This window comes from Pollachius pollachius (assembly GCF_949987615.1).
Source record: "Pollachius pollachius genome assembly, chromosome: 18".
NCBI lineage: Eukaryota > Metazoa > Chordata > Actinopteri > Gadiformes > Gadidae > Pollachius > Pollachius pollachius.
This window is the reverse complement of record NC_136951.1, coordinates 4,526,918-4,554,698: the sequence shown is the minus strand read 5'-3', so window position 1 is coordinate 4,554,698 and position 27,781 is coordinate 4,526,918. Positions and strand designations below refer to the sequence as shown.

The 27,781-nt window shown below is 46.5% G+C and overlaps 3 protein-coding genes across 3 annotated transcripts; 2 read left to right on the top strand and 1 right to left on the bottom strand.

The window, feature by feature from the left end:
* Positions 1 to 77: 77 nt before the first annotated feature.
* LOC307089326 (spindlin-Z-like) lies at positions 78 to 9,751 on the top strand. Its single transcript, XM_079755538.1, has 8 exons — positions 78 to 272; positions 2,828 to 2,894; positions 3,882 to 3,979; positions 4,924 to 4,972; positions 5,231 to 5,357; positions 7,405 to 7,519; positions 8,166 to 8,405; positions 9,058 to 9,751. Exons 3-8 carry the CDS (start codon positions 3,937 to 3,939, stop codon positions 9,255 to 9,257), a joined length of 774 nt encoding a protein of 257 aa, XP_079611664.1. The 5' UTR covers positions 78 to 272; positions 2,828 to 2,894; positions 3,882 to 3,936; the 3' UTR covers positions 9,258 to 9,751.
* A 234-nt stretch (positions 9,752 to 9,985) lies between these two features.
* Positions 9,986 to 14,641, bottom strand: dnajc25 (DnaJ (Hsp40) homolog, subfamily C, member 25). Its single transcript, XM_079755546.1, has 5 exons — positions 14,307 to 14,641; positions 13,459 to 13,611; positions 12,005 to 12,375; positions 11,672 to 11,771; positions 9,986 to 11,136 (listed from the first exon to the last, which is right to left on the bottom strand). The coding sequence occupies exons 1-5, from the start codon at positions 14,619 to 14,621 to the stop codon at positions 11,014 to 11,016; spliced, it is 1,062 nt and encodes a 353-aa protein (XP_079611672.1). The 5' UTR covers positions 14,622 to 14,641; the 3' UTR covers positions 9,986 to 11,013.
* A 1,570-nt stretch (positions 14,642 to 16,211) lies between these two features.
* On the top strand, positions 16,212 to 27,749 carry katnal2 (katanin p60 subunit A-like 2; the record flags this gene model as incomplete). The annotated part of the gene is made up of 15 exons (XM_079755894.1): positions 16,212 to 16,262; positions 16,795 to 16,865; positions 17,077 to 17,243; positions 18,260 to 18,273; positions 18,876 to 19,007; positions 20,357 to 20,422; positions 21,249 to 21,326; positions 22,159 to 22,257; positions 23,198 to 23,261; positions 23,796 to 23,914; positions 24,794 to 24,885; positions 25,286 to 25,396; positions 26,150 to 26,312; positions 26,586 to 26,682; positions 27,610 to 27,749. The coding sequence occupies 15 exons, from the start codon at positions 16,212 to 16,214 to the stop codon at positions 27,747 to 27,749; spliced, it is 1,464 nt and encodes a 487-aa protein (XP_079612020.1).
* Between the last annotated feature and the right edge of the window lie 32 nt (positions 27,750 to 27,781).

Here is a 27,781-nt window from a genome sequence, read left to right as displayed (position 1 = left end):
GTTGTCGCCGCACGGTGTTTCAACGGAGCACTATGTGGCATCGGCCAGAAGGGGCGGGCCGGGAGGGAGATGGGAGCGAAAGCGTGACGGTTGCTTGCTGTGTAGTGTGTGTTAAGTTGAGGAGTGCGTGTTAAGTTGTGCGGTGTGGACGGGAAGAGCACATAGTCGACACTTTTCGTTCCGCTTCAAGGGGAGCCATGATCTCGCCATTCCGCTGATCGCAGGAACACACCGGGGTGGAGGTGTTGTGTTCGTGTTGAGGTGAACCAGAGGTAAGCCTGATGCTACGGCTTCTCATTCTGCAGGGACCGTAGGCCTACGTGTGTTTTAAAATGAACATGGCGCTGCCGTCAGGTGTGTGTGTAAACGGTGTAGAAGATTGTTTGGTGCGTGTGTTCGATCAGGTGCTCTTCAAACCGGCGTGTGCTAGGAGGAAGAGCCTACCCAACGGCAAACCACCACTGGTTCCCCTTCAACGTGTGGAACCGGATATTGGATATTTGGTGACGTCATTTTACATGTCATTTGTCGTTGCGAGACACAGGCCTACAATGATCGTCGACGAGTTCCTTTGCTGAACTCGTGTTGAGCCTTCTTTGGATGTTGACTCAGTGGCAACGCCCCTTCGAGGTCACTCAATCAAATCAAAGGTCGAGCCGACGCTTCGCTGCCCCGGTCTACACCTCAGTGGTAGTTTAGGGTACTGGAATGATTAACTGAATAGATAGAGCGCTTTAGATCTCATGGCATGGAAATTTCACTTTCTGAGGTGTTAATATGAGTTCCCCTAGCCTATCTATGTACCCAGTAGCTAGAAATTTCGTTTGGTGTAAAACGAGCAATAGGCATTCTGCTCCGCCTTTAAAATAATGAAGCTCAGATGCGCCGTTTTGGAATTTTTCCCGTATGCCGTCAAAAAAAAAAAAGGGGAGATGGCATCTCCCCCTTTCTCTGCCTTGCCAGCCCAGACAATTTGGACCGCCAATGAGACGATGAGCTTCGACCGTGCGAGCGCCGTGTGTGTGTGTGTGTGTGTGTGTAATTATTACACACACTGTAACGCAAGTGTGTGTACACTTCTTTGTTATTTGGATAACCGTTCTGCTGTTGGTGTAATGGCGCATAACACGTCGTCTCTGGTATTTCCACAACGAGAATTGTAGTGGGGTTTATCTCAGCCATGGTTGAGAAGGAATTGGGGGAAAGAAACTTTGGCTTTGACTCCCTGAAGTACATGAACCACGACATGGAGGAGAAAGGGTTGTTGCCCGCGATTGTCTCCTCCTTGAGCCTCGCTTCCCGCTGCCCGCTGCCGAGGGACCACCGCCTCGGCGCTGCGGGTCTCCCTCGACAGCGAGGCTCCGGCGGGAGGCAATCGCGGGCAACAATCCCTTTCTCCCCTATATCAGAAACGTGCAATAAACCAATGAGAGTGCCATCTCCCATCCCCTTTAATAGCCATGAGCGCATTTGAATCTGACAGTTGATATTTTGACAGCGAGTTTGCAGTCTCGATGAGACAGATGCATGACCCCATGAATTTCAAACTTCAAATGGCTCAGTTTATGGCCAGATAATCTGGCCTAACTCACACATGGAATAGCGTTTTCTTCCACAACTTCAGAAACACTGAGCCCTCAAATAAATTTCGGCAAAGAAAACTTAACACACATATGCAGGACTCTCAAGTCTCAAGCATTCGGCGTGAGACACGCGCAATTCAACCCATGCACACGCTCACACGCCACACTTCGTATTTCTCATGCAGAGAAATTACCAGGATAGCGCCCACCAATTTGGGCCACTATTTAACAGTGGAACAGGTAGGAATCAAATGGGTTTCCCGTACGTAGGGTAACCAGACGTCCTCTTTTGCCCGGAGATGCCCTCTTTTTGAGACACTTTTAAAAAAATACGTGGCGGAATTTCAAAATCGTCCGGGATGTTATTAAAGCCTCATACATGTTCATATTTAATTTGCTTTGCGTTTCTCTGGGTCGTTCACAAATTAGTTAGGCTACGCCCTCCCCTACTCAGTTCTGTTCACTTTGTATTGGTGGAAGTGAGTAGGGGGAGTGGTTCAGTAGAGCCTTCAGATTGGACGGTTTGACTTAGTTACCGTCATGTTTTGTATTTATTTTTTTACCATTATTGTTTTATAGGGACAAACATCAAGACATTTCTCCTACAGGGGATTGATAAAGTTCTATCTATTGAACAGAAAGAAACACTTGGTCATAATTTACTCACTTTACCACAGCATTGGCCTACTGAATGCCACAGATATATTTTAAGCATTTGACTGAATGCCACATAAATATACAATTATGTTTTTGCACCTTTGCAACGTTTAAAAGTTCAGGGGAAAGTATATGCCTCTACTGGTGTTGCTCAAGCCAATAGCCTTTTGAGGCAGTGTTGTTTCTGAATATTAGTGTTAAGAGCCAATAATGCTTACTATCATACATTAGTCACCATGTCTTTGGACACATTTGTATGCAGTCACATGTTAATATACCCACCCCCCCCCCCCCATATTTTGACATATTTGACACATATTTCGATCGTGAGCAAGATCATTCCCTAATTTACAGGCGCGTGGCGGTGGAGGGAAAAGAATGCTCTGCGTCAGTTGCAAACTAGCAACGACACATGCGTCAGTGTAGAGAGTCAATTGCGCAGGATGCAAGATAGGGCCCACAGTGTTGTCATATAGTGGGTGTGTGTAGTGAGCTGTTAAGGGGTTTATTTCTCTTTTGCCGACCTTCTGCCTCTGCAGCACAAAATTCCCCTGTGCAAATAAAAATAGAATATATTCTATAAACAGGTGAAAGAGTCTGACCTGGGAGGAGAGAAGGAAAATAGACCGGAAACACACCTAGAACCTGCAACAGGTAGCTCTCTCGGTTTCACCACCATCTTACTCTCTCTGTCTCCACCTCCACCTTACATTCTGTCTCCACCTCCCCTTACTCCAATAGTATCCAGCTGCAGCCCCGGAGAACAACACCCTGGCGTGACAACAACAACCCAGGCGCTACGGAAGTACTCTGGTGGGACGGAAGTGATTTATTTGTGAGACTGTCAATATGCTTAATATATTGAGTAATATTCATGTTAACTCTCACTTACTTCTATGAACGAAGTGCAGCTAATTTTTCAAAAAGGCACGGTATTAGTATATTCGAATTTAGCGAAAAGTAAATAAACCTTGGCACGGCTTTAACATGAATATAACTCAATATATTAAGCATAATGACAGTCCCACTCTCCATGGCTGATCTTTGGTTTCTGATAGCGGTGTGTAAAAAAAGTTAAAAAATAAATCAGTTCCGTCACACCAGAGTACTTCCGTCACGCCTGGGTTGTTGCTGTCACGCCAGGGTGTTGTTCTCCGAGGCTGCAGCTGGACCCTACTCCCATACTCTCTGTCTCCACCTCCCCCTTACTCTCTGTCTCCAACTCCACCTTACCCTCTGTCTCCACCTCCACGTTACTCTCTCTATCTTCACCTCTACGTTACTCTCTCTCGGTACCTCTACATTACTCTCTCTATTCTCCCCTCTACGTTACTCTCTCTATCTTCACCTCTACGTTACTCTCTCTCTGTACCTCTGCGTTACTCTCTCTATCCTCCCCTCTACGTTACTCTCTCTATCTTCACCTCTACGTTACTCTCTCTCTGTACCTCTACGTTACTCTCTCTATCCTCCCCTCTGCGTTACTCTCTCTATCTTCACCTCTACGTTACTCTCTCTATCTTCACCTCTACGTTACTCTCTCTATCTTCACCTCTACGTTACTCTCTCTCTGTACCTCTACGTTACTCTCTCTCTCCATCTTAACCTATCCCTTCCCGTGGTTCCCCCTGTGGTCCTCAGGTTGGGGTGATCAGGGGTTGGGAGCTGGGCAGAGCGGCTGTCTCCCTGCCTGCCCATGAAGAGCTCCCAGCGGCCCCGGCGGCCCGACAGCAGCCCAGGTACCACTTCATATGTATACACATACCTATATATATATATATATATATATATATATATATATATACACCAACACACTAGTATATACACCAATATATACTGCAAAACACTAGTATGTGTGCCAACACACTAGTATATACATGAATAAACTAGTTTATACACAGAATATATACTGCAAAACATGTATGTACACCAATCAACTAGTATAGTAATTTGGGTCAGGTGTGAGTGGTAATGAACATGTTATGTGGTGCAGGACAGTGTAGCCTCGTAGAGCTGTCGACCCAGCCCCTACCTGCTCTATAGGACAGTGTAGCCTAGAGCAGAGACCCAGCCCCTACCTGCTCTATAGGACAGTGTAGCCTAGAGCAGAGACCCAGCCCCTACCTGCTCTATAGGACAGTGTAGCCTAGAGCAGAGACCCAGCCCCTACCTGCTCTATAGGACAGTGTAGCCTAGAGCAGAGACCCAGCCCCTACCTGCTCTATAGGACAGTGTAGCCTAGAGCAGAGACCCAGCCCCTACCTGCTCTATAGGACAGTGTAGCCTAGAGCAGAGACCCAGCCCCTACCTGCTCTATAGGACAGTGTATCCTCCTAGAGCTGTCGAGCCAGCCCCTACCCGCTCTATAGGACAGTGTATCCTCCTAGAGCAGAGACCCAGCCCCCACCTGCTCTATAGGACATCCAAACACAATCTAAATACTCATGAGACAAAAGCATCTGCCAAATGACTTAATAGTAAATAATGAATAAACTCAAAAAGATATGCTGTATCGTATTTCTCATGTATTGTGGATGGAATTTATAGTTTTTGTATTGAACAGTGGAACTTAAACTACCATAGAACCTTAAAAGAGGTTATTTATGAATCAAATAAATGTGTTGAAAGTGAATCAGTTTGTGTACTTGTTTATATGTATGTGTGTTTGTTCCTACGACGACAGGCAAGGCAGGTGCTTCGGTAAAGGAGTTGAAAAAGAAGAATCCCCACAAGTAGGTCCAACCTGCAGTCATCTGGAGAAATCTCAGATGTAGTTAATCATCAGATTAAATTTTATTTGTAGTTAGTAATCAGATTAAATTTGTACTGTAGAGTTTAGTTTAAAATGTTAATGTTTCATTAAATACTAACGATTTGGTATCGACGTGGTTTAACCAATGCAGCTCGTAGGCTCTTTTACAACGTGTGTGTCTGTATGTGTGTGTGTGTGTGTGTGTGTGTGTGTGTGTGTGTGTGTGTGCCGCTGTCAGAAGACATAAGAGTGCCGTGGGATCCCCCAGCATCCCGGGACCCCCCAGAATCAACCTGGTGGGACGCCGCATCCAGCACGTGTGGACAGATGGACATGTGGTCTGGAAGGGGACGGTCCTAGAACAGGTGAGGGGTTATACCGCTATATATATTACCGTATTTCCCGCACTATAACGCGCACCGGATTATAAGGCGCACCTTCAATGAATGACCTATTTTAGAACTTTTTTCATAAATAGGGCGCACCGGATTATAAGGCGCATAGCATAGAAGATACTGCAGTCAAACGTTTGACTGGGGATGCGTTATGCATCCACTAGATGGAGCTGTGCTAATTGTATAGCTCGTCACGCGTAACGCAACTGTGAGGACGAGTTGCTGCATTTAGCAGATATAAAACTGGAACCTTTATGACAAAAAAGTAAAACACAATTACGCAGTTCCAAACCTTAGATTTTTTAAATATCTTGCAAACGTGAATGATACAAAGTAGAGCATCGCACCCTCGAATCTTGTAGTGTGGCCAGTCTTCCGCCCGATTTCCTGGCTCTGTGATCGTATAGTGTGACCTTCCCAATAGTGGAGGAATATCTGTCGTGTGGTCTGAACCAGCCATAAAGGGAATGTCAACAAAACAGTCAGACAAAGTCAAACTTTATTAAGCGTTCTGACAACTTTGTTCATTTGTCAACACGAATTGATCCATATATAAGGCGCTCCGGATTATAAGGCGCACTGTCGTTTTTTGAGAAAATTACCGGCTTTTAAGTGCGCCTTATAGTGCGGAAAATACGGTATATATATATATACAACTGAGGGATCCCTCCCCAGCCCCGCCCATATCCACCATCATGAAGGGGTATTTCACCTGTGAAAGCATCGCTGTGCTATGTTCCACTCCAGGGGCCTTTTCCCCTAGCAGCTCAGAACACAAATGGAGTTTAGAACACAGATGGAAGCCAGAAGGCCGCTAGGTGGTAAGGCCCTGTGACAAATGGGCTGCGTCCTGTCACTGCGATACCTCTGTAGGAAGCCTTCTTGTAACGCTCCTCTGTGGTGGGAGTGGTTTGTGTGTTCGCTGGTCGTGCTTTACAATGGGGAGCTACGCTCAAACCATTAAATATAATAACTAAGATACAGAAACCTCATCGCTTGACAGACACTTGATGTTAGATTGATAAATTTGTGTATCTATTTATGTATGAGATGAAGGGACCACTATATTTATTGATTGCGCAGAGATATAGCCTAATCTAATGATTCAAATACATTAACGTTAAAGGATACAGGAAACTGAGCATCTCTCTGGTATGTTACGAAAAATATACACAATGCGTGTATATTTTATATATTCAATGGGATCAATATTCATGTGACTATTGATACTGGACAAAATACTGGGTGGAATTAGGAGTATAGTGTAGCCCAGTCCCTGCTCCAGTCCCCCTGGTGGCTCTGCAGGGCTCCTAAGACCCCCCCGACAGTGTGGAGTAAAACGATACACAGAGCAGGTGTATTGAGTGTATTGTGTGTGTGTGTGTGTGTGTGTGTGTGTGTGTGTGTGTGTGTGTGTGTGGTGACGGCTGGTTTAGCCCCTTCGCATTGATTAAGCGATGCCCAGCAGGTGTGCAGCCTCACCCGGCCCAGAGTCCACACACACTATATGTATACATTTTGATATACTAATAGGAATCAGTATCCATGTAATTATATGTATATAGATGTATGTAATTGTATATATTTATACTGGATGGAATAAATTAAATCTATATATACATATATATTTTGGCTATATATTTTTTCAGATTGGATGGAATAAATATATCTATAAAATGTGTTTATTAAATATATATACATCCATACTGTATGGAATAATATATATTCCTACTGGATTGAATACATATTCATGTATGTATTCCTACTGGATGGATAAGTATGTATGTATTCCCACTGGATGGAATAAGTATGCATGTGTATTCCTACTTGATGGGAAAAGTATGTGTACATACAGTAGATATGATTAATATGAAGGGTTTCCCACAGGTAAATCAGTGTATAAATGACTGATATGAAGGGTTCTCCCAGGTGAAATAGTGTGTATAGATGACTGATATAAAGGGTCCTCCCAGGTGAAATAGTGTGTATAGATGACTGATATGAAGGGTTCTTCCAGGTGCCGGTGAAACCCTCTCTGTACCTGATCAAGTACGACGGCTTCGACTGTGTGTACGGCCTGGAGCTGCATCGCGACCCCCGGGTGCAGGACCTGGTTGTCGGGGAGCGGGCAGGTAGACTCCTACAGATATCACAGATATCATCAATATTCATCACACCTATTATGAATAGGAAGCATGTGATAAATATTAGGAAATTTGATACACACTTGATACATATCCTCCATACATGACTACAACTACTATAGCTCCAGTTTGCCAAACCGTTTCTATGGCAACTGTTGCTAAAGCAACTGTTGGTTTAGAGACCGCTGCTATAGCTCTAGCTGTCATAGCAACAGTTGCCATAGATACTGATGCTACTAAAGCTACCGCTGTTCTTCTATAGAAACCGTTGCTATAGATACTGTTCCTATAGATACTGTTGCTACCTACATTAGCTCTGGTCGCCGTAGTGCTGCAGTTGGGGGGGGGGGAGCAGTGGTACTAACTGAAGGTTTGGGTCGGCTTAGCTCAGGAGGTAGAGCAGTTGCCTTGTAACCGAAAGGTCGCTAGTTCGATCCCCAGCTCCTCCTAGCTGATTGTTGATGTGTCCCTGAGCAAGACACTTAACCCTAACTGCTCCTGACGAGCTGGCTGTCGTCTTGCATGGTTGACTCTGCCGTCGGTGTGTCAATGTGTATATTAACCGATGTAAGTCGCTTTGGATAAAAGCGTCTGCTAAATGCCCTAATTGTAATTGTAAGGTTTCTCCCCCCAGGTTCAGCCCAGAAGCGCCTCACCGACGCGGAGCTGGCCCAGACCATGATCGGCAGGGCGGTGGAGCACATGTTTGAGATGGAGGAGGGCCCCAAGGAGGAGTGGAGGGGCATGGTGCTGGCCCGCAACCCCATCATGACCTCGTGGTTCTACATCACCTACGAGAAGGACCCCGTGCTCTACATGTACCAGCTGCTGCAGGACTACAAGGAGGGGGACCTCACCATCATGCCAGACTCCAGTGGGTGGCACTGACACTAGCACCATGGCTACACTGGGAATAGCACCAACGCTACACTGGGAATAGCACCATGGCTACACTGGGAATAGCACCAACGCTATACTGGGAATAGCACCATGGCTACACTGACACTAGCACCATGGCTACACTGGGACTAGCACCATGGCTACACTGGGAATAACACCATGGCTACACTGACACTAGCACCATGGCTACTCTGGGACTAGCACCATAGCTACACTGAGAATAGCACCAACGCTACACTGGAATTACTACACTGAGACTAGCACCATGGCTACACTGACACAACCACTATGGCTACACTGGGACCAGCACCCTTGGCTACACTGGGACTAGAACCATGTCTACACTGAGACTAGCACCATGGCTACACTGACACTAGCACCGTGGCTACACTGAGACTAGCACTGTGGCTACACTGAGACTAGCACTGTGGCTACACTGAGACTAGCACCGTGGCTACACTGAGACTAGCACCGTGGCTACACTGAGACTAGCACCATAGCTACATCGGCTAAATGTCCAAATAACAAATGTTTAGTTTAACATGAATTAGTGATGGACTGATGAATTAGTTGCAGAATTATTAGCCAACAAGTTATTAATTGATCACTGATTGGTGTCCCTGCAGACGACAGTGTGGCCGTGGAGCGGGAGCCGGGCGAGGTGGTGGACAGCCTGGTGGGGAAGCAGGTGGAGTACGCCAAGGAGGACGGGGGCAAGCGCTCGGGCATGGTCATCCACCAGGTGGAGGCCAAGAACTCCGTCTACTTCATCAAGTTTGATGACGACTTCCTCATCTATGTGTACGACCTGGTGAAGACCTCCTGAGCCCCGGCCCGGGGGCTAGAGGTTTGAGCTGCTGAACCGTCCGGCTGGAAGGAGAACGATTTGAACTAGTCATCCCAAACCACCTGCCGTCTGAACCCTAAATTCAACAGTCAAAGTCAACCGGTACTCGGAGCATTCAACTCACTAACAACTGACCGGTGGCCAGGCCTTCTGTTCTGATCTTCTTACAAATCTCTTCAACAATAACATTTTCCACATGTATTGACATCTATAATTCTTGATATAACAAATTAGTTTTCTATGGATAATACACTGGACGTCCTCTGGATGTTTGGTCATCATATATGATGGTAGCCTAGATATGGTGTCTTCTTTTGGTTTAAACACGGCGTAAAAGTAGTTATTTTAATAGACGTATATGGACATAATTCAAGCTTACATGTGGGCACCATGCATTAACCTCTTCATTTTGTTTCGTGTGGATAATATTGCAAATATTGTTTAATTGGTAGGAAATAAAAAAATCATTTTGACAGACTTGTATATCGATGTACTCCAGTGCAGGAGGTTTCCTGATAGTTTAATTGGTTACTTTAAATTATTGTAGCCGTCACCTACCATTAATTGACCAACATCAGTTTCTCAATGCCTGCTAATCATAGAGCAAGGCACCAACACAGCCAGGGTTAGGGGTTATATTCCATGCATAGCTAAGGGAGAGGGTTAGGGGTTTTATTTAGCGGTTCAATCAATCATTTTACAGGACATCCTGAAGTCAATGGTTCCATTCCAGTCAAAGATGATATTTTATTAAGACCTACCTATCAACTTATAGTTGATGTAATGTATGACAATATGTCAAACATCCTCAACATCGCTACCCATGTTTCCCAGAAAGTAACAACTACAGTGGTGACTGAACAGAACACTTAGTCAGAAACATACAACTCCTAAAGCATGAGGTTTATTTTTGTTCAATTCCATCTGCGTCAAAGCTGAGATTGTATAACGGTACAGAGACGGACGGAGCAGAACGCCATCCGTTCAAATAAATAAACTCAGTCATTCATCTTTTTATGAAAAAGAGGTTCTGTAGGAATGAGGAAGTGTAAGTTATTCTCGGTAGCACAACTTCGTCCTTCTGTCCGATCGTGGCGGAGATAGAACGTCTGTTTACTCCTCCAATCGCCTCTCCTCCACGGCAGAGTGGCCAGAGTGTTTAGTACAAGTCTGAAGGAAGATCCGCCCCCAGCTGCCACTGGGTCTTAGTGGCTGCACACAGGGGCGTTCACCTGAGGGTGTAGAAGACCCACCTGTGGATTAGGAGTCATGTGTAGCATGGCTTTGGGAGCAACGGTTATATTCCCAGTCATCCTGGTCCTAGCAGGGTTCAGTCAGACGGAGACAGGTCAAACTCGTTACCATGGAGATGCCTTCCACTCTCGATGTTACAAACCAGTATAGTTTCCCCATTTCCTGTTTTAAACAGATCTCTATCTCAAACGGAAAAAATAATTAGCACACAACCAACCTCATTGGAGGCCATGTGTACAAGGGTATAGAAGGAATAATAATATAGGTATGACAATGGAAATCTTCAACAGCAACTACACATTAAAAAAGTATTAAAAGTTAAATCCCATGCCGTGCTTTAACTTCCCTCTCGGCCGTCAATAGGAAAATATGTTTTGTGTTCAAACGAGCCTTGTTTGTCCTCTTCCTTCACACACATTTGGCAGGAAGCACGCAACATGCCATTGGCCACAAGGCAGATTCCACAGCATCCGATTGGCTCTCAGTCATCAGCAAAGGTGAGCCGGCCAGGGCCTTCATTCCTCATCCAGCGCCGGTACCTCTTCATCCTCGGGTCGGTGGCCATCTTGATCTTCATCTCCTCTTCCTGTTCCTGTTTGTATACCTGAACATACGATAGCAGGTAAGTAGTCTTTAGAGCTAGTCCTAACGTATGATGGCTAGTTATAATAGAGGTGCTACATCAGACCGCTAGTCATTTGGGGAGCTACATATTATAGCAGGTAGCTAGTTATTGAAGACTTGATGAACATCTATAGCTCAATAGCAAGAGTATGCCAATCATAGTTGGCGAGCAACAAAGATGGAGAATTATAAGACATGTAAAGAAGGAAGTCACGTAAAGAAGCAAGTCATCTTAAGAAAGTCCATTCAGATAAGATTGAAGAACTGTAGAGTGAGTGTAGAGCTGGTAGAGTTAAAGTAACAGTGTAGAGTTATAAGTGTAGAGATCCCAGTACATCAGGCAGTGACTAAATGTAGAGCTTAAGGGTAGAGGTACCATTACATCAGGTAGTGACTAAATGTAGAGCTTAAGGGTAGAGGTACCATTACATCAGGTAGTGACTAAATGTAGAGCTGTAGGGTAAAGGTCAATAACATCAGGTAGTGACTAAATGTAGAGCTTAAGGGGTAAGCACCTCATAGTTCTCCCGGATCCATAGCTGCTTCTCCAGGAACGTCTCCTTCAGATTATCTTCCAAGCTGTCAAACTGGGACTGGGACATCTTCATATTGCGCCTACAGGACGGACAGAGTACACGGTCACTCAAACACCTTCACACAACCTCTACAGGTTAGACAGTGCATCACCATCAGTTTACAGACACCTTCATACAACGTGGTACAGGTTAGACACAGTAGACATATCTCTAGTCATAGACTAGATCTCAAAAAATCGGTCCGGTCCTCGGATAATGAGTTCTACATTCGGTGGCCCTTGCTGCCACCAAAGTGTAAACCATGAAGCCCACCTGATGATGTAGAGCTTCTCCTCGTCCCCGTACTCCTCCCTGCAGACCGTGAAGCGGTAGAACCACGACAGGTACCAGGAGGCCGAGATCACCAGGACGTAGGGCAGCATCACCAGCTTGCACAGCAGGATGTCCGACATCTTGGGCTTCTGGTAGCCGCCTTTTATGTCGATCTTGTTTTTGATGATGTCCCGGATGACCTCCTCCTCCTGCTCCCTGACCTCCTCCTTGGTGCGGCGGTTGCGTCCCTTCTCCTTGGGCCGGTTCAGCAGACCCTGCTGCTTGGCGATCTCTGTGGCTTGGATGCGGTACTTGGGCACGGTGACCAGGTAGCTGATGGCCTCGTTGTAACTGCTCTGCCAGCTGTAGTACTGGGGTATCAGAGGAGCAGGGATACACTTAACACAACTCCTTCTCTGCATCTGACCCATGGTAACCAGCTAGGAGCAGTGGGCTGCCACACCGTACAGCACCTCGGAACCAACAGTAGTTTGGAGAACCCTTGCCTATTGGCAAGGTAGGAGTGCCATCTTCGTGATATCATGGTGTGGTGCGGCAGTAGCCCACGTGGAAGCAGGGGGAACATGCATGCTCCCCACAGAAAGGCCAGGGGAGAATGGCCTTGAACACAGAACCTCCTTCCTTTGGGGCGGGGGTGGCCCGTGAACCCAGGACTAACCACTGGGCCGGGGGAAGATTATGTCCCCCAATCTATCAGGTCCTCGCTTTTGCAACAATGGTTCATGGCTCTAAAAACTAGCTCTGGCTCACCCCAGGTAGGTCTTAACTCCATCCACCACAGATAGGACTAGTTAACACACACACACACACACACACACACACACACACACACACACACACACTTCCATTGCTCCGTCACACTCAGCTCTCATCTCTGCGTTTGCATGTTGCACAATCATGCTCAGTCATGCACGTTACAATACAAGTACACACACACACATCTAGTTAACTCCACACCACAGGAGGTCTAGTTAACTCCACCCACAGGCAGCTCTAGTTAACTCCACCCACAGGCAGCTCTAGTTAACTCCACCCACAGGCAGCTCTAGTTAACTCCACACCACAGGAGGTCTAGTTAACTCCACCCACAGGCAGCTCTAGTTAACTCCACCCACAGGCATCTCTAGCTAACTCCACACCACAGGGGGTCTAGTTAACTCCACCCACAGGCAGCTCTAGTTAACGATACCCACAGGCAGCTCTAGTTAACTCCACCCACAGGCAGCTCTAGTTAACTCCACACCACAGGAGGTCTAGTTAACTCCACCCACAGGCAGCTCTAGCTAACTCCACACCACAGGGGGTCTAGTTAACTCCACCCACAGGCAGCTCTAGTTAACAACACCCACAGGCAGCTCTAGCTAACTCCACACCACAGGGGGTCTAGTTAGCTCCCCACCACGGGGGGTCTCACACCACAACAGACGTGCTACCTGGAAGATGGATATTGCGCAGACGGTGACCAGGATGACCACCCTGACGTCCACCTTAGGGGCGAGCCGTGTGCGGTAGTAGGCATAGTAGTGCCGGTAGTACTCCTCCGGGTGGTCCAGCATGTAGTCGTAGTCCCGGCGAGAGTCCTCATCCTGGGGGAGAAGGGGGCTGGTTAGGAGGAGCTTCAGGTCATACCAGCTGGTGGACCCACGCCAACCATTAGCGCAACAAGGGCACTGCCATCCAGACATTACATATAAGACAAGATAACCTCATTAATCCCAGGAGGGGATGTCATGTGATGCCAGCAAATGAAAGCAGCAGAAACAGCAAAAATAACAACAGATGGATAAATATACCTCTAAACTATCACCACTAAACCTAACCGACTGCTTGAAAATTATGATCCTGATTATAATCCAGTGCACTTTCCTTATCAGAATCTCTGGGTGCTAACATAAAGTTATTGTTATTTACCCAGAAGAAAACCTATAAACTGAGCAGACTAACGTTAGTTTAATAGCAACGTGGTAAAAGATATGAAACAGTTACTTCGATTTCAAGACCGTAAACATTTTATAGGCAGATTAATTCACTTCCAGACCGTCCCCTTTAATGGTTCCTCTGCATCTCATCAGAGGTGGAGAGTGCCACATTGGCACAGTAAGTGGACGTCAGCATGTAGGGCCTGTTCAGGGCCAGCATGTTCAATCCCCGGGTGCCCGTCACAAAACAAACTAAATCCAACATGCATCTGGTTTGTTAAGCAGCGCTTTCAAAGAAACATAAGTCATCGCTTCATCGGTATTGGTGCGACTTCACAGTGACGTCCAGCGGTCTCACCAACCTTCAGCGTCTCATAGGCGGTGGTGACCAAGAGGAACTTCTCCTTGGCGCTGTCCTGCGTCTCCCCGGCCAGTGCGGGGTCCCCGGCTCTGAACCGGTCGGGGTGGTACGTCCTGGCCAGCTGCCGGTACGCCCTCGCGATCTCCGGCTTGGTGGCATCCCGGCTCACGCTGAGCACGTCGTAGCACACCTGCGTGCCGCAATACAGGCCCTCTATCAGCGCGTCGACCGTGGGTATGTACGACGTGGCTATTATTAAGATAATACATGACGGAGTCCACAGACGGACCCAGCCATGCTCCGCTCGGAGAACCATTTCACTACGCGACTCACACACTGCGGTCGCACAGTTTTTGCCTCACGCGCCGGCGCTGTTAATATACGGACATAAGGATGACGCGGCATAGAGGGCGATGACGTCAAGGTGGGCGTGGGAATAAAGTCATTATTCATATTATAGATATAAATAAATATATATATAATGAAAAAAACCAAAACAAATATATATATATAATATTATTAGTTATTATATGTTCTGTGCGGTTTATAAATCCATGAACAATACATCAATAAATATAGCCTCATGAAGTCACCTCTGAAGTTGGTCCTGTCCTTTCGATCCCTGTGGCACTGTGGTCGTTGGAGTTGTTATCCATTTAAAAGAAAGTCAAACTCAATACAGTTGTTGGAGTAAAGGTCCTTTGCGGTTACTCACAATGATCTGAAATTGAACTGATACACAAAATAAAGAAACAGCCATTAAAAGTCAAAAGTAAAACTGTTGGGTTTTATATTATCAGAAACAACAGCATCAGCCATTCTTGAAAAGGAGCAGTTCAAGAATAACTCCTAAGGTGTTCATCCGGAGAGGAAATATTCATCCTGGAGACTAGTCATTCTCTGTAGAAAGTATTTATTCTGATCTGTAGAAAGTATTTATTATGTAGAGATTGTATTAATTATATTTAAAAAAAAAAGTAGCATGGCTATGTGAAGAAAGCATCAGTATATTGTAGTATTGATTCTGAAGAGAGAATATTAATTCAGTAGAAAGTATTTATTCTGTTGAGTAGTCCATAGACTAGAGCAGCAACCTTTTCAACATGCAGTGCCAGTTTGACATTGAGTGTGCCTTAAGCAACAATATATAAAAATTTAAGATGAATTATGACACAGCGACCAAAAACATTTCCAGAAGACCTGGAATTGTACTATTTCCATATAGTCCACAATCATGCATCAACATTTTAAATGTTTTTTTGGTTGTTATATTTGCAATATGGGTCACAAATTATAATAACATATGTCCCATCTTAAAACACCATTTTCAGAAACTCATTAAAAAACATCTTTGCACTGTGAGAAATGTAAAAAACCAGAATATATGAGAATGTTGGAACCATCCACATCAATATCTTTAAGACATGTACAGCTTTGAAAACCGTGTGAAGGCGATGCATACAGGCCACTTGCAACAATATTTTAAATATTTTCTTCTCTATTACTCACAACATAGGTTTAAAAACTATTAATTGATCCCATTTCAGAACACTGGTTTCTGTAACTAATTTAAACATATTTGCACTGGAAGGAAATGCCCAAAACAGAATAAAATGCAAAAAAAAAATCGGTAGTAATGATTATGCTGCCGCATTGTGCTGTGAATTTTTTTAATAATAATAATAATAATAATATATATATACATAAAATATTTTTTTAAGTGTGCCAATGATTGCGCTGCCCTGTGCCAGTGGTGGCACGCGTGCCTCGGGTTGCCGACCCCTGGACTAGAGAGATAGATGTACAGTCTCCGTCCAACCGCTCCGCAGACGGACCGCTCCTCTGCTCGCCCCTGTTGGTCGCCCCCGCTTCCCGCTGCTCGCCCCCGCTGCGGTCAGAGGCCAGGATGGAGCTCTCCTATCAGTCCATGAGGACCGCTCACCAGGTCCGGGAGGCGGTGAGCTAACCCACACACTATTACGGTTATTTCCTCACTTTGACCTATTTACTAAGGTGACTAACAGTGAACAGTGGAGCAGCTCGGAGCTGTTGGCTAAGGGGGAATAGACGGAGTACTACAACCAAACGACCGACTTTCGTATTAAGAGTTTTATTAAAGTCTTAATTGTTTAAGAGGTCGGGTGGTGATCTTGTCGAAATAAAGACAGCTTGAATTCATGTTTCTGCTCTTCACAGCCTGGACACCGTTCAGTGTTAAGCTAACCGAATTAGCCACAGTTAGCGTCCATCGGTTACCTAGGCAACAGGGTTTGGCAGCGTCTCTTGTTACGCAGACGCACACGCGCGCGCGCACACACGCGCGCGCGCACACACTCACACGTCTCACACACACACACACACACACGCACACACACACACACACACACACACACACACACACACACACACACACACACACACACACAACGGAGGTGTTTGAAGCCTGTACTAGCTGAAGTTGATGGTGGCTGTTGCTTTGTGTTGAGCAGGAGGAACTGAGAACAGAGACCCGGAAGAAGGACCTACTCATCCTCATATACCATCACCTCATGGAACATGGGTCTGTGTATGTGGGGACCGTGTGTGTGTTTGTAATATGTGTGTCTGTGTGTTTGTGTGTGAGAGTGTGGTTGTATCTGTTGTATCTTTTAGCTACATTCATACATTTGGTCTATATTTAATATATACAGTATATATATATATAAATATATGTATATAATATATGTATATTTACTGTATATTTACTTAATGTATGTGTGTGTATACTGCAGCTACATGGACAGCGCGGGGGTCCTGGATGGGGAGTGTAACGGGGGTCTCCAGAAGTTGGAGGTCTGTGACAACGTGGACCTGGAGACGGTGCTGATGGAGTACCAGACGTACCACTACATCAAGTTCAACAAGTACCCCCGGCTCACCAGGAGGTCCCCCCCTACTGGTACTGCTGGCTGACTGACTGGCTGGCTGACTGGCTGACTGGCTGACTGACTGACTGGCTGACTGGCTGACTGGCTGACGGACTGACTGACTGACTGACTGACTGACTGACTGGCTGACTGACTGGCTGACTGACTGGCTGTATGAATGACTGACTGACTGACTGACTGACTGACTGACTGACTGGCTGGCTGACTGACTGGCTGACTGACTGACTGGCTGACTGAGTGGCTGACTGACTGACTGGCTGACTGACTGACTGACTGACTGGCTGACTGAGTGGCTGACTGAGTGGCTGACTGAGTGGCTGTATGAATGACTGGCTGTCTGGCTGACTGGCTGGCTGGCTAAGTGGCTGACTGAGTGGCTGTAGGAATGACTGGCTGACTGGCTGGCTGTGTGGCAGACTGAGTGGCTGACTGACTGGCTGTATGAATGACTGACTGACTGACTGACTGGCTGTATGAATGACTGACTGACTGACTGACTGACTGACTGACTGACTGGCTGGCTGACTGACTGGCTGACTGACTGACTGGCTGACTGAGTGGCTGACTGACTGACTGGCTGACTGACTGACTGACTGACTGGCTGACTGAGTGGCTGACTGAGTGGCTGACTGAGTGGCTGTATGAATGACTGGCTGTCTGGCTGACTGGCTGGCTGGCTAAGTGGCTGACTGAGTGGCTGTAGGAATGACTGGCTGACTGGCTGGCTGTGTGGCTGACTGAGTGGCTGACTGACTGGCTGTATGAATGACTGACTGACTGACTGACTGACTGACTGACTGACTGGCTGACTGACTGACTGACTGGCTGACTGAGTGGCTGTATGAATGACTGGCTGACTGGCTGGCTGTGTGGCTGACTGAGTGGCTGTATGAATGACTGACTGACTGAATGGCTGACTGGCTGGCTGTGTGGCTGGCTGAGTGGCTGACTGATTGACTGACTGACTGACTGGCTAGATGAATGACTGTTTGGTCAGTGATTACATGTCAAACTTTTGTCTCCCCAGTTGAAACCAGACGGGTTTCAAGTTGCGGCAAGAAGAGGTATGTTTGTTTTTTCTGTTTGTCTGCACATAGAGTGTTAAACTGCTTTTGGCGTGTTTATTATTTTACTGTATTTTACTATAATTTTACTGTTCATTATTTTTGACATTACCATAAAATTCTGTCTTCAGTTTAAATGTCTGATAACTAATTCTCAATACATATGTTTGTGTTGCATTTTGTTACTTAATCTACTCAAATTCTGTGGTTTCATCCTTAAGGAGCCCCTCCTCCACTGTGAAGCCCCTCCCTAAAATAAGCCCCACCCAACGGCCGCATTCTGGGGGAGGGGCCAGGAATTCAGAACCCCACATAGCCATCAGAAACAGGAGTGTATGTTTCTTTTTCAATTAAGAATCCTACAAAAATGTGGTAAGGCATCAGGCTTAACCCTAGACGAGTTAAGTGTGTATTTAAGCCTAGTGTGTATTCAACCTTAGCTGAAAGATTAAAGTGTGTATTCAAAACACCCCTAGCAGTACAAAGTGTCAATTTAACACACCTTAGAGTTATAGAGTGTGTGCTTAACCAACCCAAGAGGTACAAAGTGTGTATTTAACGCGTATGTTTCCTAACCAGGAGAACGGGCTGGTGGATCCTACGCTGGAGTTTGGTCTCAACGTCTCGTCTTTTCCTAACAACGGAGCTTCAGGAGAGGGAAGCTCCAGGAAGGTTATAGAGGAGCATCTAAAGAAAACAGTGGACCTCATAGTACCATCTAAAGAGAATAGTGGACCTCATAGTAACATCTGAAGAGAATAGTGGATCCATAGTAACATCTGAAGAAAGCAGTGGTCCTCATAGTAACATCTGAAGAGAATAGTGGACCTCATAGTAACATCTGAAGAGAATAGTGGATCCATAGTAACATCTGAAGAAAGCAGTGGTCCTCATAGTAACATCTGAAGAGAATAGTGGACCTCATAGTAACATTTGAAGAGAATAGTGGACCTCATAGTACCATCTAAAGAGAATAGTGGACCTCATAGTAACATCTGAAGAGAATAGTGGACCTCGTAGTACCATCTAAAGAGAATAGTGGAACTCATAGTAACATCTGAAGAGAATAGTGGATCCATAGTAACATCTGAAGAAAGCAGTGGTCCTCATAGTAACATCTGAAGAGAATAGTGGACCTCATGGTAACATCTAAGAGAATAGTGAGCCTCATAGTAACATCTGAAGAGAATAGTGGACCTCATGGTAACATCTAAGAGATTAGTGGACCTCATAGTAACATCTAAAGAGAATAGTGGACCTCATAGTAACATCTAAAGAGAGCAGTGGACCTCAAAGTAACATCTAAAGAGAATATTGGACCTCATAGTAACATCTAAAGAGAGCAGTGGACCTCATAGTAACATCTAAAGAGAATATTGGACCTCATAGTAACATCTGAAGAGAAAAGTGGACCTTATAAAAACATCTGAAGAGAATAGTGGACCTCATAGTTGCATCTACAGAGAATAGTGGACCTCATAGAACATCTAAAGAGAATAGTGGACCTCATAGTTACATCTACAGAGAATAGTGGACCTCATAGAACATCTGAAGAGAATAGTGTGTAGTTACAGTTGGTGTGTCTGTAAAGAAGGACACTTCTTGACAGAGAATTAAAAAGAGCATGATCATGGCAAGACACAGGCAGACATTTTCACTGAGCCAATGGTGTACATGTTATATTGTGGGCAGTCACACCAGTGGCAACCAAGGGGAGGGGATTGGCCATGGCTGCAGTCAGCCATAGCGGGAGAGGCCAGGTTTATTTCCAATACATATGGGGGAAAGTGGACACGTCTGCAAGGTGCAAGACAGCTGAAGGAATCAACCCAACAAAGAAGTCAGGGTAGGGGCCTGGCCTCAGCATCAAACTTCATGGCTACAGTGGAAATGGGAACAGAAACTAACACCTTTCAATCAGAGAGAGGAAATTAACTATATGTGCAAGGGGAGTTTATACAAAGGCCTTTAAAATATAATTTGCATCTTGTTTGATATCATCATGAGGATGCAGTATTCCAGTGTGTTTCCAGTGTAGTGACTGTGGGTTTTGTGTTCAGCTGAAGGACAACAAGGCTGTGATCCAGGACGCCAGCAGGAGAGGCAACGCAGACACCGACCACGCGGTATCTACAGCCGGCTAACCCCTGACCCTGTTTATTCCCTAACCCTGTTAACCCCTGACCCTGTTAACCCCTGACCCTGTTGTACCCCCACCCTGTTGACCCCTAACCCTGTTGACCCCTGACCATGTTGACCCCCAACCCTTTTAAACCTCGACCCTGTTGACCATGTTGACCCCTTACCTTGTTGACCCCTGACCCTGTTAACCTTATCAGCCCCTAACCCTGTGAACCCATGACCCTGTTGACCAGGTTGACCCTCACCCTGTTGACCCCTGACCCTGTTAACGCTTGAAGTTGTTAAAGCTAGGGTAGAATCCCATCCCTCCCTTAGAGCAGACCAAAGCCCCTCCCCCAGAACACACCACTAGCTGGCCAGGTTTGGTAATGGGTCTGCTCCTCTGTAGCCAGAGGCTTGGGTCGGACACAATGAGGTCAGGTTCTGGGGAGGTAGACAGAGAGGTAGGTAGAAAGACAGGTAGGCCAACAATCATTTCCTTGGAGGCCGACTGTAATGATTGGATAGGCCTATCACAGGCCTCCGAAAGCTAGAAATACTGTGCTGTTTTATGTTCCTGTTTTATGGATCACTGTCTGAATGAAAAGAGAATTTGAGCAAATAGGACAAAAGAAAGCTTCTAAAATAGAATGCCTACCCCAGCTTTAACCCTTGACCCTGTTAACCATTTACCCTGTTGACCCTGCCGGCCCTTCACCCACTTAACCCTGACCTGTTGACCTGTAGAACCCTGACCCGGTTAACCCTGTTAACTCTTGGCCTGTTGATCCCGTTAACCCTGTTAACCCTTGAGCCCCAACCCTTTTGTAGGAACGTTTGCTGAAACCTCTCGGAGCGTTCATCACAACAAGCAGTGAAATGAGAGAACTTGCAGCCATCATCAGCAAGGTACACACAGAAACACACACACAAACACAAACACACACGCACACACAACCACACATGACACCCACAAAACGAACACACACACACACACACACACACTCACACATGCAAACACGCACACACAGACCCACACCTACACGCACACATGCAAACACACAAACACACAAACACACACACACAACCACACACACACACACACACACACGCACGCACGCACGCACGCACGCACGCACGCACACACACACAGCAGTAAAGAGCTACTCTCTTGTGTTGGTGTAGTACCTGAGTACTCTAGGAGGCAGCAGTAAAGAGCTACTCTCCTTTGTTAGTGTAGTACCTGAGATATCCAGGAGGAGGCAGAAAAGAGCTACTCTCCTTTGTTTGTGTAGTACCTGAGTACTCCAGGAGGAGGCAGTAAAGCGCTACTCTCTTGTGTTAGTGTAGTACCTGAGTACTCAAGGAGGAGGCAGTAAAGAGCTGTTTGAATCTGTCAATAAACTATGTCACTGTCAAAAGATGTGATTCGATCAGTAAACTTTTCTGCGATTTGGGTTTAAAGGGCCCCTTTATAAGTCCAAACATAGCAGTGTGGGTCGGCTTAGCTCAGGAGCAGAGCGGGTTGAATTGTAGCCGGAGGCTTGCCTGTTCAACCCTTCTAGCTGAGTGTCGAGGTGTCCCTGAGCAAGACACCCAACCTTATCTGCTACCAGTGAGCTGCGTGGTTGATTCCACTGTTGGTGTGTGAATGTGTGTATAAATGGTTGTAAGTCGCTATGGATAAAAGCGTCTGCTAAATCCCCTTAATGTAAATGTGTTTGCATGTGTTTCTTTGAAGGACATCTATGTGCACAACCCCAACGTGCACTGGGATGACATCATGGGTCTGGAGGACGGCAAGCGATTAGTAAAAGAGGCTGTTGTCTACCCTATTAAGGTGAGTCAGGTGAACCAATCAAAGGGAGTCAGGCGACCAAATTAAGGGGAGTCAGGTGACCCAATCAAGGGGAGTCAGGTGACCCAATCAAGGGGAGTCAGGTGACCTAATTAAGGGGAGTCAGTTGACCCAATCAATGGGAGTCAGGTGAACTAATTAAGGGGAGTCAGGTGACCTAATCAAGGGGAGTCAGCTGACCTAATTAAGGGGAGTCAGGTGACCCAATCAAGGGGAGTCAGGTGAACCAATCAAGGGGAGTCAGGTGACCCCATTATTGAGAGTCAGGTGACCCCATTAGGGTGATTCATGTGACCCACAGCAGGTATTTCTTTGATTCTGAATGCATCTCCTTTAAAGGGCTTAAAGGGACGGAGCCAGCAGGTCAGGGTATTCTGTTAGCCTGGCATTAAATCCATACCTAGGATATGACCACACACATGCACACACACACACACACACACACACACACACACACACACACACACACACACACACACACACACACACACACACACACACACATACACACACACACAAATGCTTAAGCACATACATAAAAGCAGCGCACCCACACACACACACACACACACACACACACACACAAATGCTTAAGCACATACATAAAAGCAGCGCAGCCACAAACACACAAACACACAAGAACACACAGACAAAGTAGAGAGACACACACACACAGGTCTCCACCATAACTTATCTCCTATTGAAATGACACCAGATCAGTTTGTGTATTCCTGTGACATTTACCCTCCAGATGGGGACAGATGTTCTGCACATTATCACCATTATTATGTTCACCTCCACCATCTCTCTCTCTCTCTCTCTCTCTCTCTCTCTCTCTCTCCGGCTCTCTCTCTCTCTGGCTCTCTCTCTCTCCCTCTGCCTCTATCTCTCTGCCTCTCTCTCTGCCTCTATCTCTCTCTAGTACCCTCAGCTCTTCACTGGTATCTTGTCTCCATGGAAAGGCTTGCTGCTCTACGGGCCTCCAGGTAAGGCCTGCTATTGGACCGTTCCTCGGTTACTCAGAGACCGATGGCTCACATTCACTGTTAACATGCACCCTTAGACACTTGACACACAAACACACACTACAACACATACTACATCACACACAACACACAAACACACACACACACACACACACACACACACACACACACACACACAACAAAGTTGTTGTGTGTGTTTTTTCATTGTTTTTTTGACCAGCTTTGACCCAGATTGAGTATGACTCAAAGTGAAGTCCCCAGAGGGGGGTCCCCTGTGGGACCCCTCCATTCAACAAGGCCTTTTTAGTCCATCGCTCTGCAGCCCTGGTTACTGCGGACAGTAGACCGCTGACTGCACCTGCTAGAGAGCTCCTTATCCCTCGTTATTTAACATGGAAACAATTCCTCTGCTTGGAATCATACTGTCTCTCCTCTCTCGCTCTCTCTTTGTCTATCTGTGTGTGTCCCTCTCTCTCTTTGTCTCCCTGTCTCTCTCCCACTCTCTCGTCTCCCCCTCTCTGTCTCTCCCTCCAGGGACGGGTAAGACTCTGCTGGCTAAGGCGGTGGCCACAGAGTGCAGCACCACCTTCTTCAACATCTCCGCCTCCACCATCATCAGCAAGTGGAGAGGAGACTCAGAGAAGCTGATCCGAGTGCGGTGGGACCCTCAGAGTCACAGTTTAACTCAGGCCCTGTTACGTTACACACGTAACAGGGCCTGAGTGAGGAGCACAGGGGTTCACTAACTGGTTGGCGGAAACACCAAAAACATGGTTTAAAACTAGTGTTTTACACCAGTTTGTTCTGCTTTGTGCTTTTTCTTTTGTATCAATTAAGCCCTATCAGACAAGAGGCCTTAGTGTTCAACTGAACATTATCCCGGCTGTGATTAGCCTGTATATACGAGTGCCGTAGATAACCACATAATTCTTTCTTTCCAATGAGTGAGCAGCTCACGTCGTGTCTTTAAATGAACGGTTAAAGCCGGGTGATGCATGTATAGTTAGTTACGCATATATAACATGTATTGTTACACATGAATAACATGCATAGTAACACATACATGTATAGTTACACATATAATATGTATAGTTACACATATATACCGTATATAATTACAGACATATAACATGTATTGTACACATATATATCATGTATAGTTACGCATGTATCCCATGTGTAGTTACCCATATATAAAATGTATAGTTACACATGTTCAACATGTAAAGTCCCAGTGCTGCTACGCTCTATGCTGCAGATCATATAAGACATACTGACACACACAACCTCAGGTTCCCTGGCACTCAAGGACGGACTAACGGATTTTCCAAATATATTTGACAAAAAATTGTAACTGATTTGTGGGTCAAAAACTCTTAACTGTGGATAATTCGGGCGGCATACGTTCAAGAATTATACAATGACGGAATGCACAAGTGTTCCCGGCCTGCAACCAGTCTGATCATGAAAACATAATAACAACATGATCATAACATGGTAATAACATGATAATGACAGGCCACTCTGACCAGGTGCTGTTTGAGCTGGCCAAGTTCCACGCCCCGTCCACCATCTTCCTGGACGAGCTGGAGTCTGTGATGGGACAGAGAGGAGGCGGTCATGGGTCAGTACAGCCTCACGGCCCGGGGGGTACGTGTCGGACCGGTCTGGGGGTCCTGGTGGGACCGGTCTGGGGGTCCTGGTGGGACCGGTCTGGGGGTCCGGGTCGGACCGGTCTGGAGGTCCTGGTGGGACCGGTCTGGGGGTCCTGGTGGGACCGGTCTGGGGGTCCGGGTCGGACCGGTCTGGAGGTCCTGGTGGGACCGGTCTGGGGGTCCGGGTCGGACCGGTCTGGAGGTCCTGGTGGGACCGGTCTGGGGGTCCTGGTTGGACGTGGTTGGACCATACCGGTCTCGGGGGTCCTGGTGTGTTTGTGTGTGTGTATAACGTGTGTATATTTGGGTATAACGTGTGTATAGCGTGTGTATATGTGTGTGTAACGTGTGTGTATGTGTGTGTTTGAGGGGGGAGCATGAGGGGAGTCGTAGGATGAAGACTGAGCTGTTGATCCAGATGGACGGACTGGCCGCCTCCGACCACCTGGTGTTCATACTGGCTGCTTCTAACATGCCCTGGTAACACACACACGCACGCACGCACACACACGCGCACGCACGCACACACGCGCACGCACGCACGCACGCACGCACACACACACATATACACACACACACACACACACGCACACACACAGACGCACGCACGCACGCACACACACACACACACACACACACACACACACACACACATGTTAAGATTAAATCAAATTAGTATTATTTAAATTTTGCATGAGTGTAAATGTATTTAAACGTGACATATTATGCCACCAGGTTTAAGTGTGATTAGCTGTTAAAAGACGTTTTGAAAATCTGCCTCGTCTGACATCACAAGAGGCAGTTTCCACCTAGATGCATGACGGATAGATGAGCAACGTTTGCTACAGTCCACTGGGTAGACTGGTAGACGGATCTATCCAGAATACATCTAGGTGAACATGCCCTCTTGAAATGTCAAGAGGGAGCCGAATTTTCAAAACGGTTTGATCACACTCACACCTGGGGGTATAATATGTCACCTTTAAATGAAAACACATACATGCAGTAGGTACTCGATGAGACCACATGTGATACTCGACTCTTAACTGGAGCAAGCAAGCTAAAGGCTTTATAAAGTAGGGCTCAACTAATACATAATGAACAGAATAGATAAGCGGTTAAAAAATCTTTCACCCCAATTGAAAGTCTGTACCTATAAAGTAATGAAATTCAGTACCCATCACTACACACACACACATACACATCAGTGAGGTGTGTGAGTGTGTGTGTCAGGGAGCTGGACCAAGCGATGCTGAGACGGCTGGAGAAGAGGATTCTGATTGGTCTACCCTCAGAGCCCGCCCGCCAGGCCATGATCTCCCATTGGCTCCCTCCAGTCAGCTGGTCAGGGGGGGCGGAGCTTAGAACTCAACTGGACTACGAAACACTGGCCAAGGTTAATTAATTATATAATAAGACAACTAGAATACTACTGTGTTTGTAATGTATGTGTATGTGATGTGTTTGTGTAATGCATGTGTGTGTGTGTGTGTGTGTTAATGTGTGTGTGTGTTTGTGTGTGTGTTTTGATATGTCTGTGTGTTTGTGTGTGTGTGTTTATGTGTGTGGTTATATGTGTGTGTTTATATCATATGTGTTTTTGTGTGTGTGTGTGTGTGTGTGTGTGTGTTAATGTGTGTTTGTGTGTGTGTTTGTGTGTGTGATCCAGGAGGCTGCAGGCTACTCTGGGTCTGACCTCCGGTTGGTGTGTAAGGAGGCGGCCATGAGACCTGTCCGCAAGATCCTCCACACCCTGGAGACACCAGGTCAGACAGACAGACACAGACAGACAGACAGGCAGGCTGACACAGACAGACAGACAGACAGACAGACAGACAGGCTGACAGACAGGCTGACAGACACAGACAGACAGACAGGCAGACAGACACAGACAGACAGACAGGCAGACAGACACAGACAGGCAAACAGACAGACAGACAGACAGGCTGACAGGCACAGACAGACAGACAGACAGACAGAAAGACAGACAGACAGACAGACAGACAGACAGGCTGACAGACAGACAGACAGACAGACAGACAGGCTGACAGGCACAGACAGACAGGCTGACAGACAGACAGACAGACAGACAGACAGGCCGGCAGGCTGACAGACAGCTAGTTTGACTAGGGATATCTTGTGTCCAGACAGACTCCCTGGTGCAGCGCTGTGAGCCGAGCTCAGCTGGTAGGAAGGCGGGGGTGGTTTTGCATACGGTGTCCCTCTTTATGTAAAGAAACACGGCTGTCTCATGCTCATGTCTCTGAAACACCCTAAACTGTGGCCACTTGGAAAATGTGTTCCACAGCATGTGTCTGGCCAGCCACAGCGCAGGGGGAGGGAGCAGGGGCCTGATAGGCTGTGGGTCAGGGGGTCGGTCACTGGTTGAAGGTACATCACCAGGAGGGTAGGGGGAACCAACACACCCTGGCTCAGAAACAAACCATCTATAGCAAAGGCCACCTGCACCATGGGCAGAGGAAGGAGCAACACAATAACCATAAAAATGACAATATACGGACAATAACATTTCCTTTTATAACAGTAATATGCGTGCATTTCGTTGTACCTTTCGTGTCAACAGATTCATATTTTTACGGAGATAGATTCTAGGTTTAGAAGTAGTTTTAGGATCTAGATATTTCTCCATCCTGTAACCCAACACCCTGCTCCAATCACTGCTCTGCTCTCAGGAAACTCTCACCTGCCTGTCATCAACCTGGAAACCGTGACAACGGAGGACTTCCTAGAGGTCATGACCCACACCAAGCCCTCGGCAAAGACCCTCACCCACAGATACACGGAGTGGGAGAGAGACTATCAGTCTGTATGAGAGAGACTGTCAGTCTGTATAAGAGCAATAAA